The sequence below is a fragment of the Rattus norvegicus genome, chromosome 8, assembly GCF_036323735.1.
Source record: "Rattus norvegicus strain BN/NHsdMcwi chromosome 8, GRCr8, whole genome shotgun sequence".
Taxonomy (NCBI): Eukaryota; Metazoa; Chordata; class Mammalia; order Rodentia; family Muridae; genus Rattus; species Rattus norvegicus.
The window spans coordinates 53,602,498-53,619,688 of record NC_086026.1 but is presented as its reverse complement, the minus strand read 5'-3'; the positions used below and the strand labels follow the sequence as shown (position 1 = coordinate 53,619,688).

The 17,191-nt window shown below is 49.2% G+C and overlaps 1 protein-coding gene across 4 annotated transcripts; it reads right to left on the bottom strand.

Annotated features, from left to right (window-relative positions):
• Nucleotides 1–4,690: 4,690 nt before the first annotated feature.
• On the bottom strand, nucleotides 4,691–16,807 carry Hyou1 (hypoxia up-regulated 1). Of its 4 annotated transcripts, none has more exon segments than NM_001034028.1 (26): nucleotides 4,691–6,024; nucleotides 6,126–6,176; nucleotides 7,163–7,210; nucleotides 7,302–7,542; nucleotides 7,645–7,729; nucleotides 7,842–7,975; nucleotides 8,167–8,289; nucleotides 8,404–8,491; nucleotides 8,587–8,759; nucleotides 8,870–9,055; nucleotides 9,394–9,473; nucleotides 9,629–9,689; nucleotides 10,489–10,627; nucleotides 10,886–11,073; nucleotides 11,234–11,366; nucleotides 11,469–11,551; nucleotides 11,665–11,799; nucleotides 11,960–12,152; nucleotides 13,610–13,725; nucleotides 14,166–14,347; nucleotides 14,653–14,729; nucleotides 14,829–14,983; nucleotides 15,105–15,183; nucleotides 15,317–15,410; nucleotides 15,742–15,839; nucleotides 16,765–16,807. In NM_001034028.1, coding segments are annotated over 25 exon segments (2,997 nt in total). In that variant the 5' UTR covers nucleotides 15,833–15,839; nucleotides 16,765–16,807; the 3' UTR covers nucleotides 4,691–5,962.
• Nucleotides 16,808–17,191: the final 384 nt, after the last annotated feature.

Below are 17,191 nucleotides of genomic sequence, written 5' to 3'. Positions count from 1 at the left end.
GTGTATGTGTTGGGGTGCGTGCGCGTGCGCGTGTGTTACCATGAGTCAGAGGACAGCCTGGAATACTTCCTTTGGGACCCTTCTTTCACTGATTAGGCTAGGCAACACACATCTGACCATTTTATCCCACATAGGTGCTAGGGCTGAAATGTAGTAGGTCTGCTCGAGCACTTTGCCAACTGAACCATCCCCTAACCTCATCTTTTTGACAGGGTTTCGTAGCCTTACCTGTTCTGGAACTAACTTTGTTGACCAGGCTGGCCTTGAACTCAGAGATTTGACTGCCTCTGCCTCACATCCCGAGTGCTGGGATTAAAGGCACGTCCCACCATGCCCGGTTCCAACATCACATTCTAATCCTTGAGCTACTACTTTGTGGAAATAAGGTTATATAGCCCAGGTGGGTTTGGAAGCAGGAGGGTGATCCTCCTGCCTCTACCTTCAAGTGCCTAGGTTTACAGACATGCTTATAAACTGACTTGGATCCACCATAGTCTAACAGTGGCTTTGGACAACTATTCACTGTCAGTGCCAATTTCAGATGCTTTAAAGGCTCCACAGATGATTTCTGAGAGATCAGAAAAGTTACACCTGACCTTGACCAAGTGACCCAGAACCTCAGTCTGGGTTCTGCTCCTCAGAAGATAAGGCAAGGGAGCTCACAAATTCAGTGTCTGCCTGAGCTACAGAGCCAGTTCAAGATGAGAATGCATACTCTTGACAGGCAAAATCCTGTCAAAAAAAAAGTGCATCAATTTTTTTTTTTCTTTTTTTTGGAGCTGGGGACCGAACCCAGAGCCTTGCGCTTGCTAGGCAAGCACTCTACCACTGAGCTAAATCCCCAACACCTCAATTTTTTAAAAATGATGATACAGTGTGTTTATTCAACTGATGGACAAAGGCAGGTCAGACAAGTGCAAAAATAAATCCTCTTTTCTACCCTAAACACTGTTCAGTATGAGTTTTGTCACATACCGGGTGAGTATGTGATGGATGAACAGTCTACAGGAAATTTTTCTTGTTTCCAGGGAGGATGAGCAGCTCAAGGTCATCCTTAACTCAATAGCTATTTGAGGCCAGCTCCAGATACATGAAACACAACAAAAACATGGATCCCTGCCAAAACATTTAATCCCAACACGACTTTGAAGTCACAAACAAGAAGAGCTCTGTAAATTCAAGGCCAGCCTCATCTACATAGTGAGTTCCAGGCTAGCCTGACACGTATAGTGAGGTTCTGTCTAATGCAAACGAGAACTCACCAACATTCTTCTCCTTTTGCCTTCTGCCTTTATATTGAATTTAAGATGTCTCAGAATTTTCTCTTATCATATCCCTCAGGAAAATGGCTGAAGATTTTTTTTTAAAGTACTCCAGATTGGAGAGCAAAGGTCTTTTAGAATACTGAAAGCCAAGGGGGAAAGGAGATAAAATAGGATTCCATAGGTCCTGTAATTCAATAAATTCTACTAAACTGAAGCCTGGTGTATATATATCGGGCTCGTACTGGTAGGTAAATGACAGAACCGAGGACTGAGTTTCTTCAGAAGAAAGCTTCAGTGGAGCCAGGCCTTTAACCCCACCACTTGGGAGGCAAAGGCAGGGGGATCTGAGTTCCAGGCTAGCCTGGGCTGTAGGGTTGGGGAGGTTACTGGATGTTGGAGCGCTTGTTTTGAATGTCTAAGGCTCTGAATTTGATGCACAAGCCTGGGAGTGGGGGTGGGGAGATTAATTTGGAACAAAGACTCTCCCCTTAGGCATAGTAGCTCACACTTGTAATCCCAGGATTTAAAAGACAGAGAGGCTTCAGCAACTAGAGCACATATTGCTCTTGCGGACCACTGGAGTTGGGTTTCCAGCACTTGTGTGGGATGGCTCACAACCACCTGTAACTCACGTGTGCAGATGCCTGATGGATACAGACCCACACATACACATGTAACTGAAAGAAATTGGTAATTGGGGCTGGGGGATGGCTAAGTGGTTAAGGGTACTTTTTAAAAATTTTATTTACGGGGTTGGGGATTTAGCTCAGTGGTAGAGCGCTTGCCTAGCAAGCGCAAGGCCCTGGGTTCGGTCCCCAGCTCCGAAAAAAAAGAAAAAAAATTTTATTTACTTTATGTATATGAGTACACTGCAGCTGTCTTCAGACACACCAGAAGAGAGCATCAGATCCCATTACAGATGGTTGTGAGCCACCATGTGGTTGCTGGGAATTGAACTCAGGATCTCTGGAAGAGAAGACTTTTTTCTTTTTTTAACAATATTTATTTATTATGTATACAACATACAGCTTTCTGCCTGCATGTACGCCTACAGGCTAGAAGAGGGCATCAGACCTCATTACAGATGGTTGTGAGCCACCATGTGGTTGCTGGGATTTGAACTCAGGACCTCTGGAAGAGCAGTCAGTCTTAATGGCTGAGCCATCTCTCCAGCCCCGGAAGAGAAGTCTTTTTTTTTTTTTTTCTCTCTCTCTTTTTTTAAGTCTTCCCTAATGTTTTATTCCTGGGCAGCTACTGAACAGTGTCATGTGAATTCGGAACATCCTGCAAGTGAGGAGGGAAAGTCACATGCTGCACAGTGCAGTCAGGAGCACAGGGTTACAGTGGTTTCAGAGAGCTGGCAGGAGGTTACTTGTTTCTGCTGCTGAGCCTTCCAGAGCGCCGCCAGTCTAGAAGTCTTAAAAGGGTACTTTCTAGGAGTACTTTCTTCAGAGAACCTGAGTTTGGTTGGATCACTGTACCAAAGCTGCTTATAATCACCTGTAACTCTAACCCTAGGGGATCCAATACTCAGATTCCACAGGCACTTGTGTGAACACATGATTTACACAGAGATACATATGCATGTATGTATATGTGTACATAAAATTTTCTTAAGTCTGGCTTTTATTCCATGTTAAGATGAATCTCAAGGGCTGGAGAGATGGCTCAGCAGTTAAGAGCACTGACTGCTCTTCCAGAGATCCTGAGTTCAAATCCCAGCAACCCATGGTGGCTCACAACCATCTGTAATGGGATCCAATACCTTGTTCTGGTGTGTCTGAAGATAGCTATAGTGTACTCATATAAATAAAATAAATCTTTAAAAAAAAAAGATGAATCTCAAAAAATAAAGTTCTCTTATATTTTAAACTTCTCTCATGTTAAGACAAATCTCAAAAAATAAACTCCACCCTCCTTGTGTGTGTATCAGCTCTGTAATTGCTGCTGAGATTAACCAATTTATTATTTATTTGGGGAAATTTCAGACCTACCCCAAGGTTTCAAGAATTGACTTCTTGACAAATGTTAGATAAAGTTTACCTAACTTCCCTGAGTAAATATAATCAATATGTATAAAATAATAAACAAAAATATTCTTCCATGCAACCATAAGACCATAACCACAGTAAACACACACATAAGCCACAGAGTGCCATTAGAAACCTAAGAGAAATGGGGGCTGGAGAAATGACTCTGATTAAGAGCACTGTCTGCTCTTCCAGAGGTCCTGAGTTCAAATCCCAGCAACCACATGGTGGCTCACAACCATCTGTTTTTTTTTTTTTTTTTTGGTTCTTTTTTTTTTTTTTTTTCGGAGCTGGGGACCGAACCCAGGGCCTTGCGCTTCCTAGGTAAGCGCTCTACCACTGAGCTAAATCCCCAGCCCGGCTCACAACCATCTGTAATGGGATCCGATGCCCTCTTCTGGTGTCAGCAACAGGATGCTCATATACATTAAATATTAAAAACCCTACGCATGCTTTTGTCTTCAATGTTCCATGTAACATTGGAACCTACCAATTACAAAATGGCAAGCCACCTTGGTTTCATTGGCTGTCAGTCACTAATAAGTAATTCCCCTTCACAGACATGAACTGTCAATCACAGGTGCCTTTGTCCAGTCTCTCCAACTCTGTATTTTTATTTCTGGTTTTTCCAGACAGCATTTCTCTGTGTAATGAGCCCTGGCTGCCCTAGACTCCTTTTGTAGACCAGGCTGGTCTTGAACTCAGAGATCCATCTGCCTCTGCCATCTGAGTACTGGGATTAAAGGCCTGTGCCACCACCTCCCAGCTTTTTTGTATTTTGAGACAGGGTCTCATGGTATGCCTCTAGATGGCTTAAAACTTGCTATGTAGGCCAAGCTGGGCATAAACACCGGGAGATCCCTTGCCTCCACCTGCAGAGTGCTGGATCAAAGGCCTGGAAAGGTTTTAGTACAGATTTGAGATAAGGCAAAAGAGACACACGGACCATAAGAACAGTGTGCACACCAAAATCTGGCTATGAGCTTCTCACAAGATTCATTTAAAAGCCATTTTCTCATACGAATTGCTAACTTTCCATCTTATCACACTAAATACGATTATGTTACAGAGAAAAATGACTTTTTTTTTAATGTAACCAAAACTCCAAATCTAAAACTTGCACATGGGAGCCGGAGGGATGGCTCATCTGTAATGAGATCTGATGCCCTCTTCTGGTGTCTGAGGAGAGCAACAGTGTACTCATATAAATAAAATAAAATGAATCCTTAAAAAAACAAAACAAAACAAAACTGCACTTGGTAGCTCACAATGCTAATTTTAGCATTGGACAGGTGGAGGCAGGAGGGACAGGAGGCCCAGGCCAACCTCAGTTAGCCTGTTTGAAAAAAACACTCAACAAACAAACAAGGAAGGGGAGAAGCAAAACACATACAATCTATAGAAAAGAATATTTTATTGAAACAGTTTCTCAATTAACAATGGAACAAAGTACAATTTGATTCAAACCTGTCCAACCAGCCTGAACTGCTAATGAAAGAACTCAAACACACAGGGGGGAACTGTGTAGGACCTTTAAGTCTCTCTGCCAATGTGGCAAAAAAAAAAAAAAAAAGGTGGAGAGGGGTGGGGGTGGGGTAGAAAAGACAAAACAACTGACATCAGGTTTGCTTTGCCCCTGCACTGGGGTGGCCCTACCTCCTGCTACAGGTGCAATACTGGAGGACAGGCACTCTAGGCATGGTTATAGTGGGCAAGGGGCTCTCCTTCCTGGCAAAGGACACTGTCAAGTTGAACCCTGACCCCTCTTTCTTTACCCACAAAGCTTGCCTGAGAGTGAGGTGGCATTTTTACATTCACACCATGATCTCTGTCCCACAGGGTCTTGGGAAAGGGGCTCACAGTAGATAGCACATTTTTGGTCAGCCCAGGGGGAAGAAGGAAAGAGCATGAAGGGTAGATATCACAGGAACTGGGGATGACCAGGATGGCTAGTGCCTGCAGTATACTCCCACCCTGCCAACCATTCTTGGGGCTTGTACTGTCCTGGACCCAACAACCCACAGGGGGTTACAGGGCTTTTCCCTTCTTGCCTGCTCCCTGCTTGCTCTAGCCACCAGGGGTCGCATGAGGACATATTTACTCTACAGACAGTCTAGATGAAAGGCTTAGGGCAAGAATCCCACAGCCTAATCTGCACAGAGAAGGCAAGGACAGAAGAGCTGAGGAAGGGCAAGGGAAGAGAAGACACAGAAGAGAAGAGGCTCTCAGAAATCAAGTGAGACTGAGGCTCTGTAGACACTGGCCCATCAGGACACTGATTTTGTAGAAGAGGAAAAGATGAAAGAATGCTGAGAAGATTGGCCACTCTTCAGTGACCCACAACATGACATCCTTCCCACGACCAGGTCTCCAACAACCACTGGCGGCCATTCTCTCACTTACCCACAGGCAAAGAATTAAGACAGAATAGTGATTCCTCTCAAACACAGGGCCAGAGAGTGGGAGACCAGAGGGTGGGGCTGGGGACAGAACGAGAGCCGGTTTCACCTGTGGAGCTACTCCAGGCCTGTTGAGCAGCCATCTCCTGTCCCAGCTGAGAGAAGGAACTTGAGCCCCTAAGGACACCAACCCCACTCCAACCCTGATGTATAATAAATAGAGGTGGTAGGAGAAGGGGCTGGAGGCAAGTGGAGCGGAGGCGCGGGGTCACAGCTCATCATTCTTCAAAGGCCGCTTCTGCCCTGCTGTCTGCTCTGCCTGTTCAGATTCTGTTGGAGACGGGGGAGAACGGCAGTGTAAGGCTCAACAGCCTGCTCTTTCCCTCCAGCACTCTCAACAAGCTGCCCAATGCCCCAGGCTTCACTCTTACCTGCACCAGGACCTCCTAATTCCAGAGGCTCAGAGTCTGCTGGCTCTGTACCTGCATTTTAGAAGGAAAAGGCCAGTCAATAAACAAGTGAGACGCTACGAATCCAATTAGTAAATATCTAAGATGTGGGAGCCACATCTTGGGTCTTTGCCTTTTTTCCTTTGTAAGTTTTTATTTAATATTTATGGGTGTTGTGCTTGCATAAATGCCTATGCACTATATATGTGTCCTGGAGGCCAGAATAGAGAATCAGGTCCTCTGAAACTAGAGTTACAGACAGTTGTGAGCCATTAGGTACAAGCTGAAAATAGAAACTGAGTTCACTGAAGAGGAACCAGAACTCTTGAGCATTGAGTCATCTTTCCAACCCTTTCTCCCACAAATCTTTACATTTTTCTCGTCTAGGACTATACAAAGAAACACTGTCTGGGAGAAAAAAAAGAATATTATTATAAGCCAGACGTGGTAGTGTATGCCTTTAACGTCAGTCCTTGAGAAGCAAAGTCAGGTGAATTTCTTGAGTTCAGCCTGATCTACAAAGCGAGTTCCAGATCAACCAGGGTTATTATACAGAGAAACCCTATCTTGAAAAACCAAAACCAAACCCTCCCCTGTGAAGTGTGTTTTGCCCATGCATGTAGAGGCCAGAGGCTGATACAGGGTTTCTCCCTTGTTGCTTACGTCCTTATATCATCAGAGGAGGTTTCTCACTTGAACCTGGAGTTGGTAATTCATCCAGGTAAGCTAACCTGCTCTAGACACCTGTCTCTTTAACATGCTGGGATGGAAGTGGGCAGTGTGGCTGTGTGCATTTACATGGGTGCTGGGGGTCTGAACTCTGATCCTCACACTGTACAACTAAGCACTTACCACTGAGCCATCTCCCCAGCCTGTCTTTGCTGTTTTCTTCCAAAAAAAAGCAATGCTTCTGAAAACTAAAGGCCACCCACATTCATTGACCTGAAGTGCACCATGCTCACCAGAGTTTGCCTGGCCCAGACTAATGAAATGTCCTATTCCCCGGGTCCCCAACTCACCAGTCTCTTTGTCAGGTTCTAAGATGGGCTTCGCCTCTTCAGTCTGGCCTAGAGGGAAACCGAAGGTTAGATGCAGTCCTAGGGAGAGCAGGTGGCTTTCTGTTTTCTCATAGGAGCTGGAACCATCATCTCTCCTCACCTGTAGGTGGAATGACCTTTTCCTCTTGGTCACCAGCACTGGCATTGAGGGGAGGCTCTGTCCGGGTGCCATTCTTGTCCTTGGGCCGTGGCCGGGGTTTAGTAAACTTGGCCTTATTGAGTAGATACTGCACCTCCCGGTCCAGGGCCATCATTTTGGCCTCGATGTCTTTTGAAAGCAGCACGGGTTTCTCTGTGGCAGGAAGCTTGGCCTGCTCGGCCAGGGTTGCATTCTTCCAGGTCTGGGGACAAAGCCAGGGAAGAAGACTCAGATCCGGCATGGTCACTCTCATCATCCCAGGGTAACAGCTAATAGGAGCCAGCTACACAGTAAAAGAAATTACCCAGGTGTCATTGATGACTTTCTCCAACGTTGTCATCTCCACGTCAGTGAAGATCTGGTCCATCTCTGGGATGAGTCGGGCACCCCTAGAAGTCAAAGAGGAAAAGATCAGCCTAGGGCAGAAGAACAGGAGTTGGCAGAAAGGGGAATCATGGTCTCAGCAGGACTACACAAAGAAAGGGTGCAGAGAACACTCACTTGAGGAAAATGCTGGAGTGATTGAGGAGATTATCCAGAGCTGAAAGCCGCTCTGGCCATTTCCTGCGCTCTTCCACCCGAAAAAACAGCCCTTGGCACAGCTTTCTCAGCTCAGCCAGCTTGTCCTTCAACATCTGATGGACATGAGGAGGAGAGGAGGGTTGAAGTGGTAGCAGGAGCATCCTGGACCCAGCCCTGCATCTTGCTTCATGTCCTGACACCCCAGCTCTTCTCACTCTGGCCCTAGAAGCGGTGGGGGTGAAGGGTTGGGGGCACAGACGGGCAGCACTCCCATCTGCCTGCCACTTCCCAGAAGGCTCCTCACCACAGTGGTGGCTCCAAATCCCTCATCCTCCAGCCAGGTAGAAGTGGCACTGAGTTTTCCAGAGATCTCCTCCCGTTGTTCCTCAGTGGACACTTCCTGGTACTCAGGTTGGTACAGTTTGTCCTGTAAAGGATACAAACCCATGCATGTGGTGAGCTTTGGGGCAAGCATCAGAGCACAGTCCCTAAGCGGAGGCTCCACGAAGCGGGGAGTGCTTGCTGCCCCTTGCCTGCTAACCTGGGTCTCAAAGATAAAAGCTTCTAAGCTGTTGGCAGCTTTCTCCCTCTCCTGCTTTTCAAGGTCTCGCAGGGTCAAGTCCTCAAGTCTGTGGGATGAAAAGGCAGGGATAGGTGGGGTTGGAACTGGGCCCTTCTGGATCACTTCCACACCTGCTCCTCATCCACACCAGCCAGCACTTACTTCTGCACGGAATGGGCCAGCTCATCCTCTGGCAAGTCTGGCAGGTCCAAGACAGCCAGTTCCACACCTATCTCCTCCACCATTTTCTGCTTCCGGGCAGGTTTCTGCTTTTTTTCTTCCTCGGGAGCTGGAGGGACACCCTCAGGCCCTGCCTGCCCCTTCTCATTGGGCTTCTGAGTACAAAGAGCAGTGATGAGGAAATGCATTAGCCCCTATGAGGCATGAAGGAAGCTGCTTCCCCACAGCCCATGGACTCCACCATCTGCCTCTGTGGATGGCTCACCTGGGCCTCAGACTTGTCCCCACTTTCTTTTTCATCAGGTGTTTCTCCCTCACGGGCTGCATCCCCCTTAGGCTCAGAGGGTGGAGGCTGGGAGGTATCCTCCATTGGGGCTTCAGCTTCCTCCTTGAGTTCCCCCTGTTCTGCAGGCTCATCCTTGCTCCCCTCAGCAGGGCTCTCCTCCTCCTCCTGTGAGACAATTATGGGAACCCCAAAAGTTATACACTTATTAGTTGAGCCTATGACCACACTTCACCTTGACTATATGAGCTCCTCTGTTTGGAAACGGAACACTGCTCAGCATAAAGCTTGGGTCAAGCAGATGACACTTGTGGGCAAACCCGGGCTGTGGGGATTCGAGTAGGAGAACAAGGGGAAGGCAGGCGGAAACAAGAATAAGCCGTTGGCTCTGGTAGTGAGGGTCGCAGCCATCTGTAACCCCTGCACTACCTAATGAAGCAGGAGCAGGGCAGCCTGACACAGGTGAGAGATGGAAACCACTGGGGTTCACTGAAGTCTGCCCTTACCTGTACAGCATCAGTACCATTCTCTTTGGCATCTGATGAGGTACCACCGCCAAACAGGCTGGAAATGGTGTTGCCAAGTTCTAGGAGGAAAGAAGCAGAGAGGTTCCAGAGGGAATCAAGCAGCACCTCCCCTTCTTACCCAGAACAGTGCCATCACCTCCCCAAGCGGGCATGAGGTTTCATCTTTCTTGCTGGCACACACTTGCATGCACACAAGAGCCCATGTTCATCTTACTGGTAAGAGTAGACTCTTCCTCTGGGCTGTCCTCCACCAGGGTCTCGAATACGGACTCCACCTATTTTGAAAAAAAAGTTTTTTAAATACTTGCACGATAACCCATGCTATCCCAGGCATGCTGCTTATGCACACGTTAGAATACAAAATGACAGAGCTGGAGAGATGGCTCAGTGGTTAAGAGCACAGACTGCTCTTCCAGAGGTCCTGGGTTCAATTCCCAGCAACCACATGGTGGCTTGCAGCCATCTGTAACCCCTGCAGCACCAGGGTATCTGACACCGTATGATGCAGACACATGTACAGGCAAACCACCCATATGCATTTTACTTTAAACTGAATTAAAGAAGAAAGGGTTTTCTCTGGGCTGGCAAGATGGCTGAGCAGGTAAAGGTAGAAGAAAGCCAACTAGTTCCCTGCTTCCTCCGGCTCCACGCCCACTGTGGCGTGCTGGCATCCCACCCCCACTGTGTACACACAGACTCAAAAAACCTTAAAGGGTTGGAGAAATGGCTCAGCACTGGGTCCAATTCCCAGCATCCACATCCATTTGTTAACTCCAATTCTAGGGGATCCAATATCCTCTTTTAGCCTTCATGGGCAGCAGGCACATAAATGGTGCACAGACATATATCCACGCATGTTTAAAAAAAAAAAATCTGTATTTCTCTCTAAGCAAGTTACAGCACATTGGCATATGCTGGTCACAAAGATCCCCATTGCTACACTGTGTTTAAAGCCAAGATTCACCTGATCTGCTTCCAAAATGCTTTATGGTTATTCTGTGGAACCTACTCTGAGAGAGGCTGGTGTGTCCAGGGTTCACTCCTACTCAGATAAGGGTTCCCTTTTGCTCTCACCCTGTCTAAACTGAGCACTCCACTCTCGTCTAGGTTAAAGTGGGCCTTGATGCCTTTGGACTCATAGTCAGGATATTTCTTGAAGCTCTCTCCCACACCTTTTAGTTTCACTGTGGTCAGATTCTGGGAGCCAAATACCCTGGTTGGGAGAAAAGAAAAGAGTTTGAGGAGATCCACCCGGCCCATTGCTAACTCCAGACCACATGGCCTGCAGGCATGAGACATCAGGGTCCCTACCCAAGACTCAGGAAGATGGACCCTCAAAGACAGGCTGCTCATAACTTAACCCTAGCCCACCTTCAGCCCTTCAAGTCCCACGTTCCCCTCCCCATCCTTAGATCATCTGGCAGGCACACCCCCCACACCCTGGAGGTGCCATCCTGCCCCCGCCCCTCACCGAAGATCCTCAGGCCCCAGGAAGCCCAGGTCACCGTAGTTGATGTGAAAGTTGAAATCATGGCTGTATCGGTTAAAGGTGATGACTTTGCGCTGAGGGTAGGGCCCCATTCGGGAGAAGAGCACACGTTTATTGTGCTTCAGGCTTCGAAGCCCAGGCTCCTCCTCCACCTCCCTTGTGAACTCCACCTACATAAGCGCAAGGAGAAGGTGTACTGGAGAACCAGGGTAAGTACTGTAAGTAGGTATGAGGAACAGGATCTCTCAGCCTAAGAAAAAGGGCCAGGTGGAGGTGAATAGAGCTCTCACTTGGGGAAGCGTAGGGGGTGTGCCACCAGGCCAAGCTTACCAGGATGGGGTAAATAACAGCATCACGCACAACAAATGGCTTCACTTTGAAGGCTTTGCTCAGTGCCGCTGCCTGGTACACGGCCCCCATGGCAGCTGCTTCATCGGCATTGATGTTCTTTCCTAGTTCCTCCCTAGGAGACACAAGCTTTTGCATTATCTACCTGGGTGGGTTCTCCCTCATTATGTGGGTGCCCAGCCTACAGCTCCATGCCCAGCTCCGACACCATACTCACTTGCCCACAGCCTTCAGCAGCACCTCTTGAACTTTGGGAACACGAGTGGCCCCACCCACCAGGATCACCTGCTCAATTTGATCCTGCAGAAGGGAAGGGAAGGTGAGATGTGGGAGTTAATGTCCTCCCTTCCCCTCTGACACCCTGTGGGTGTGCTCTGCTCTCCTATAGCACATCTGTCTCCCTCATCCCTCACCAGGCTCATCTCAGCACTCTGCAGGGCCTGCTGTACAGGCCCAGGCACTCGATCAAACAAATCTGCACACAGCTCCTCAAACTCCACTCGAGTTACTTTTGCCTTGAAGTCCACATCGTCCATCAAGCCTTCAATCTGTGGGGAGAAGAGTAAGAGGCTCTGGCCAGGTCTGCTCTCTGGGCAAGAGAAGATGGAAATCAAGGGAACAGAACGGGACTTTGGAAGGAATAAAAGGCCCTCCATCCCCATGGACAGGAACCACAAGCCTGCTCTCTAGAAGGTCCCATGTGGGCACCTGTGCCATGTGATCAGCATTGGCACTCAGGACGGTTTTAAGCCGATTGGCTTCCCGAAGCAGTTTGGCCATGGCTCGGGGGTTTTCCCGAACATCCTTGGCTTTCTGGCCCTTGCGCTGCTCATTGAAGAGCTTAGCCAGGTGCTCTCGCAGCCGAAGCTCCATCTCCAGGCCACCCAGGGTGCGGTCAAATCTGTTCAAGAAAAGGAACAAGTACAGGGTAAGCACATAGATGACCCTCCCTCTGTCGCAAGAGGTAACAGTGCTCTGCCTGCAGCTCCCTACAGCACACAGCATTCAGGGGTAGCTGATCTACCCAGTCACTCAGCACGCTGCTGAGTATCAAGTATTTGAATGTAAGAGACAAGAGGAGCAGGAGAGGAGACAGCTCCCTGCTGTCAAGAAATTTATAATCTAATAGAAGAATAACCTAAGTGTGAAATCACCAGCATCTGTGAGTCTGCGGCTAGTCTGCGCTACATACAGATTCCCAGACCAGCCAGGGTTACACAGTGAGACCCTATCTCAAAACAAATGAAGAAAAGCAGAGAAGGCTAGCAGAAGGCACATAGGAAGTCTGTGCTACTCAAAAGGTAGTCAGAGAAGAGAGTGCAGCATTCTAGACAGAAGGAATAGTTTTTGCTAAAGACCCCGGGTAGGGAGTAGGAGAGTGCATTCAGAGCTCTGAAGGTGACAGAGCCACGCACGATGGCTTCATCTCCACATAGCTCATGGTTTTTCACCCAGCATCTGGGAGGCAGAGGCAGGCGGATCTCTGAGTTCTAGGCCAGCCTGGTCTATAGAGTTCCAGGACAGCCAGGACTATGTAGAGAATAAAACCAAAACAGTGAAAGAGCTCAGGCACAGCTGCAGCAGGTGGGGCTCAAACCAGCATAAGAAGAGCACTGAAGAATGGAGTTGTTCACATTGGCAGTTTCTCTCTTTATTGGTGAGTCTGGTGCCAGGAATACCAGGCAAGACTCCAATACAGAGCTACTGCCCAGATACCAGGATCTTAAGAGAACCTCCGAGCTCAACAGTGAGGAGCTGAAACGGCTTCTTTCACACAGGGTCTCATACATTCTACACTGCACTAGTACTCCTTACATAGCTACAGATGATTTTTGAATCCTGACCCTCCTGCCTCCACCTCCCAGTACTAGGATTATACCCCAATGCCTTGTTTAGGAAGGGTTTTATTTTTGTTGTTTTTTTTTTTTTTTAAATCTATAGGTATCAAGAGGTAGGACTGCCAGAAGATTCTGACCAACTTGAACAACACAGTAAGTTCCAGGTTTGTACAGTGTGTGTAAGACTCTAGATTCGACCTCAGTAAAAACGACTGGTAGGGCTGTGGTGGTGCAGCATGTGCTTTTAATCCTAGCACTTGGAAGGCAAAGAGGCAACTGGATCTCTGTGAGTTCAAGGCCAGCCTGGTCTACAGAGTGAGATTCAGGAGAGCCAAGGTCATACAGAGAATCCCTGTCTCAAAACACCAACACCAAAACCAAACAGAAACAAAGGAGGAGAAGAAAGGCAGACAATGACACTGACATAACGTGTCAGGAGTCAGATGGCCCCTCCTGCAACCCACACTGTATCCAAGAAGAGTTCCAGGAGACGCCTCTCCCTCAGGTTTCAGTAACCTACCCCACGCCCCGGATCTGTAGCTGTGGCTGCGTCCCAGCCTCCTTAGTCTTCACCGTTTGGTAGGTCACGATGGTACACACAGTGCTGCCCGAGCCCATGTCATAGAACATGATATTCTGTGGAGACACCAAGGATACTGTCACGGGAACCTAATGTAGAAGCCAAGGTGGGCAGGGTGATGCACACCTTTAGCTCCAGTGCTCAGGAAGCAGAGGCAGGCGGAGCTGAGTTCAAGGCCAGCCTGCTTTACACAGTGAGTTACAGGACAGCAAGGCCACACCAAGAAATCCTGTCTGACCCCTTCCACTCACCTTCCAAAAAAAACCCAAAACAGAGAGATGGTTTATCAAATGCAGGATGCCTAACTACTTTTCTGCCTGAAAACAAGCTGTCACCCTTCATAAGCTGACCAACTCCAACGGGTACTGAAAGGCAGCACCTATCACACTTTGTCAAGGGATGGCCATGCAAACAAGATGCAAAATGGGTCAAGGATCCTCTATCCGCAGACTCAGCATCTTGTGTATCTAGTGGCCAGGAGGCCTCCCTGTCTCACCTGTGCAGTGGAATTGATATCTTTCCGGCGGAAGACACCATAGCTGAGGGCTGTGGCAGTGTTGTCATTGATGAGCTGCAGCACCTTGAGGCCAGCCATACGAGCAGCCTGCAGCACAGCTCGGCGCTCGGCCTGGTTGAAAAAGGCTGGCACGGTGATCACTGCATCCTTAATAGGTTGTTCTACAGAGGACAAAAGATCAGGATCTCACCAACTCCAACCCTCAGACCAGGGTTTCCAAACAGTACCACTGACTCTGAGGCAGGTAACCAATTCTTGTATTGGGCCTATATTATACATTAAAGGATTTTTATTAGTTTCCCTATCCTCTATATATTAGATGCCAGGAGCATTCCCCAAGCTTGTGACAACCAAACATGCCTTCGGGCATGGTCCAATTTTCAGTAAGAAATAAAAAAGCCTCTGTTTGACATTCACTACACATTTGGGGAAGTCCGGCTGCCACCAGCCCCACCTTGATGCTCACCTGCAAAATCTTCAGCCAGGGAACGGGAGTAGTTGAGAACCATGCCCAGCACCTCCTCGGGAGAGAACTGCAGCTGCCTGCGGAGAGCAGGAGTTGAGGCACAGGAAGGCAGACACCAAGACCCATAGTCAAGAGCACATGCCAACAAGGGGCCACCTTCCCCCCTGGACACTCACGGACTGATCTGGAAGCGCACAGTCTGCCTCTGTGGGTCAACATTGAGCTCATGTTCTGGGAAACGGGACCGGTAAAGAGCCACATGAGGGTTATCTGCCTGCTTTCCAAGGAGGTGCTGGAAATAACGGAGCGTAGCCTTTGGGTTCTTGATGGCCTGGAAGAAGAACACACAGCAGGTTCTTAGGCTTAAACCTACTTTAGCTTGCCTCTACATCATCCAGCTACATCAGAGGCTAGCCTCTGGGGGAGCCAATCTGGTGAGGGCTGCTACTCACCATGCCAGCTGCACTGTCACCTAGAAACCTTTCGTTTTCCTTCAAGGTCACAGTCACCGGAGTTTTCCTCCGAGATTCCCTAAGAAAAAGCAGCATTAGTCTGGATGTCTGCAGCAGAGCGAGAAGCTAGAAGCCTCCAGAGCTCAGCCGCCAGTCGGAAGTGGGCACTATAAATTATATACATACACACCCTGACACAGATCTACTCTTACTTGTTCAATACAATCTCCATGGGCACTCCAGGCTTGACAATGGCCACCTTCATGGATTCACTGCCCAGGTCCACAGACATCACAGCCAGTGTGTCTGAAGGGAAAACAGAAAGTAGATTTATCTGTCAATTCTCTGCTTCCCACAACTTTCCACCTTCTGAAGTTAAAGCAATGAAATCAGTCTGCTTTCCATGGCAAAGACAAAGAAAAAAGGCTAGATCCAGCAACCCTAAACTCAGGTAGGCACTGTGTGCTGTTTTATTCTTTTTTTTTTTTTTTTTTTTGGTTCTTTTTTTCGGAGCTGGGGACTGAACCCAGGGCCTTGCACTTCCTAAGCAAGCGCTCTACCACTGAGCTAAATCCCCAGCCCCGTGCTGTTTTATTCTTACATTTACTCTGCTTTGACACCTCTGCCAGGTACATACCACTCAGTGCCAACAGGTCTGCCAAGAGGACAGCCACCAAGGCCCAACAGAGTAGCCTCCTTGGCCTCTGCCTCCTTACTGTAGCTGCCATTGTGACCCTGGTGGAGGAGGAAAAACACTTGTAACTGGATGCTGAATGAAGAAGGAAACAGAACCACATCCCAGAGCAGACAAGCTCTAAGATTCTTATCTGTTGCACTCTTGGCTAAAAGCACAGCAGCTCGAAACCCTTCTCTTCCTTCCTGGAGAGTTTCAATCATTTTAAACATCCTCCCAGGTGTCCTACATTCGGGCCGAAGCAAAAAGGCCTTCAACCACTTATTTAGACAAAGGAGGAGGAGGTTCGACCTTTTTTCCGTCCATGTACAGGCAAGTAATTGGCACACCACAGCACTGTACCTGTCAAACACCTGGAGCATGGCTATGACCCTCGAAATTGGCTCAACTACTTTATACCTGGAGCTCCCCTGGTGGCAGGGAAAGCCAGGCTGAGCCTGGACAGGAACTGGAAGGTGATGATGTTGGGGATGGCTGGCATAAATGGGTTTGTCCCCTTTTCTGCAGCCCTGGAGCATTGTCCAGCCCACCCTCCTTGCCCATCCCAATCCTGGGCCCCGCTGCCTACGCAGACGTTGTGCAGGCTAAGGTTACTAGCCGGATGAGTGTTCACCTAAGCCTCACCTGATGAAGGTGGAAGATCCCACTCCCAGAAATGGATTCCGGCCCACCCCGAGCGCGAGGGGGCAGCTCAGCGCCTGAACTTCAAGGCCGAAGGGACCGGTGTCCGTACGGCCCTCGCTCCCGCTACTGGCCCGCCCCCGAAGCTAGCACGCTGCCTCCCCTAGGAGCCGCGGCCCGACCGCTGCTCCATCCTCACCCCTGCTCCCTCTGGCCTTCAGCTCCTGCGCCCCTCGCTCCAGGTTCAACACGGCGAGGACGTACCCACAGGGCCGGCAGCACGACCCCAACCCCAGGCCCTTCACAACTCCCCTTCGTTTGCAAACTGTTACAGTGGCCACCAACCTCTTAGCAGCGTCTCGCGTACCAGCCGGCCCCGGACGCGGCGCACGCTCATTGGCGCCTCCGCTGCCCGGCCCAGCTCTGCGCACCTGGTCCCGCCCCCGAGACCCGGCGCACGTCCCCATTGGGCCACGTAGAAGACCCGCCCCTCTCCGGCTCCGCCCCCAAGGCCGGAGCTGGGCCTGAGTACCGGTTGGGACGAAACTGCCGGTGCTGGCTGCGGATTGGCCCACGTCACGGTTCGCGGCCTGCTCCTCGCGGGACTTCTTCCAACCTTGGTGCTAGACGCTTCGATGCGGAACCTTAGCCGGGCCCCGCGTGGGAGCAGGTGCGCCCGTGGGATATGAAGTCCGCGGCCTTCTTCCGGTTACCTGGGGCATCCGCACGAAGGAATAGTACTGAGCTGCATTCGCTGCAGCGCCTACGTTTG

Coding starts and splice junctions, on each gene's coding strand:
- Hyou1 (XM_006242885.4), bottom strand. CDS start 15,832: ATGGCAGCTACAGTAAGGAGGCAGAGGCCAAGGAGGCTACTCTGTTGG. Junction 11,552..11,664: donor AGAGTGCTGAGATGAGCCTG/GTGAGGGATGAG, acceptor TCCCTTCTGCAG/GATCAAATTGAGCAGGTGAT. Junction 7,543..7,644: donor AAGTCATCAATGACACCTGG/GTAATTTCTTTT, acceptor CTTTGTCCCCAG/ACCTGGAAGAATGCAACCCT.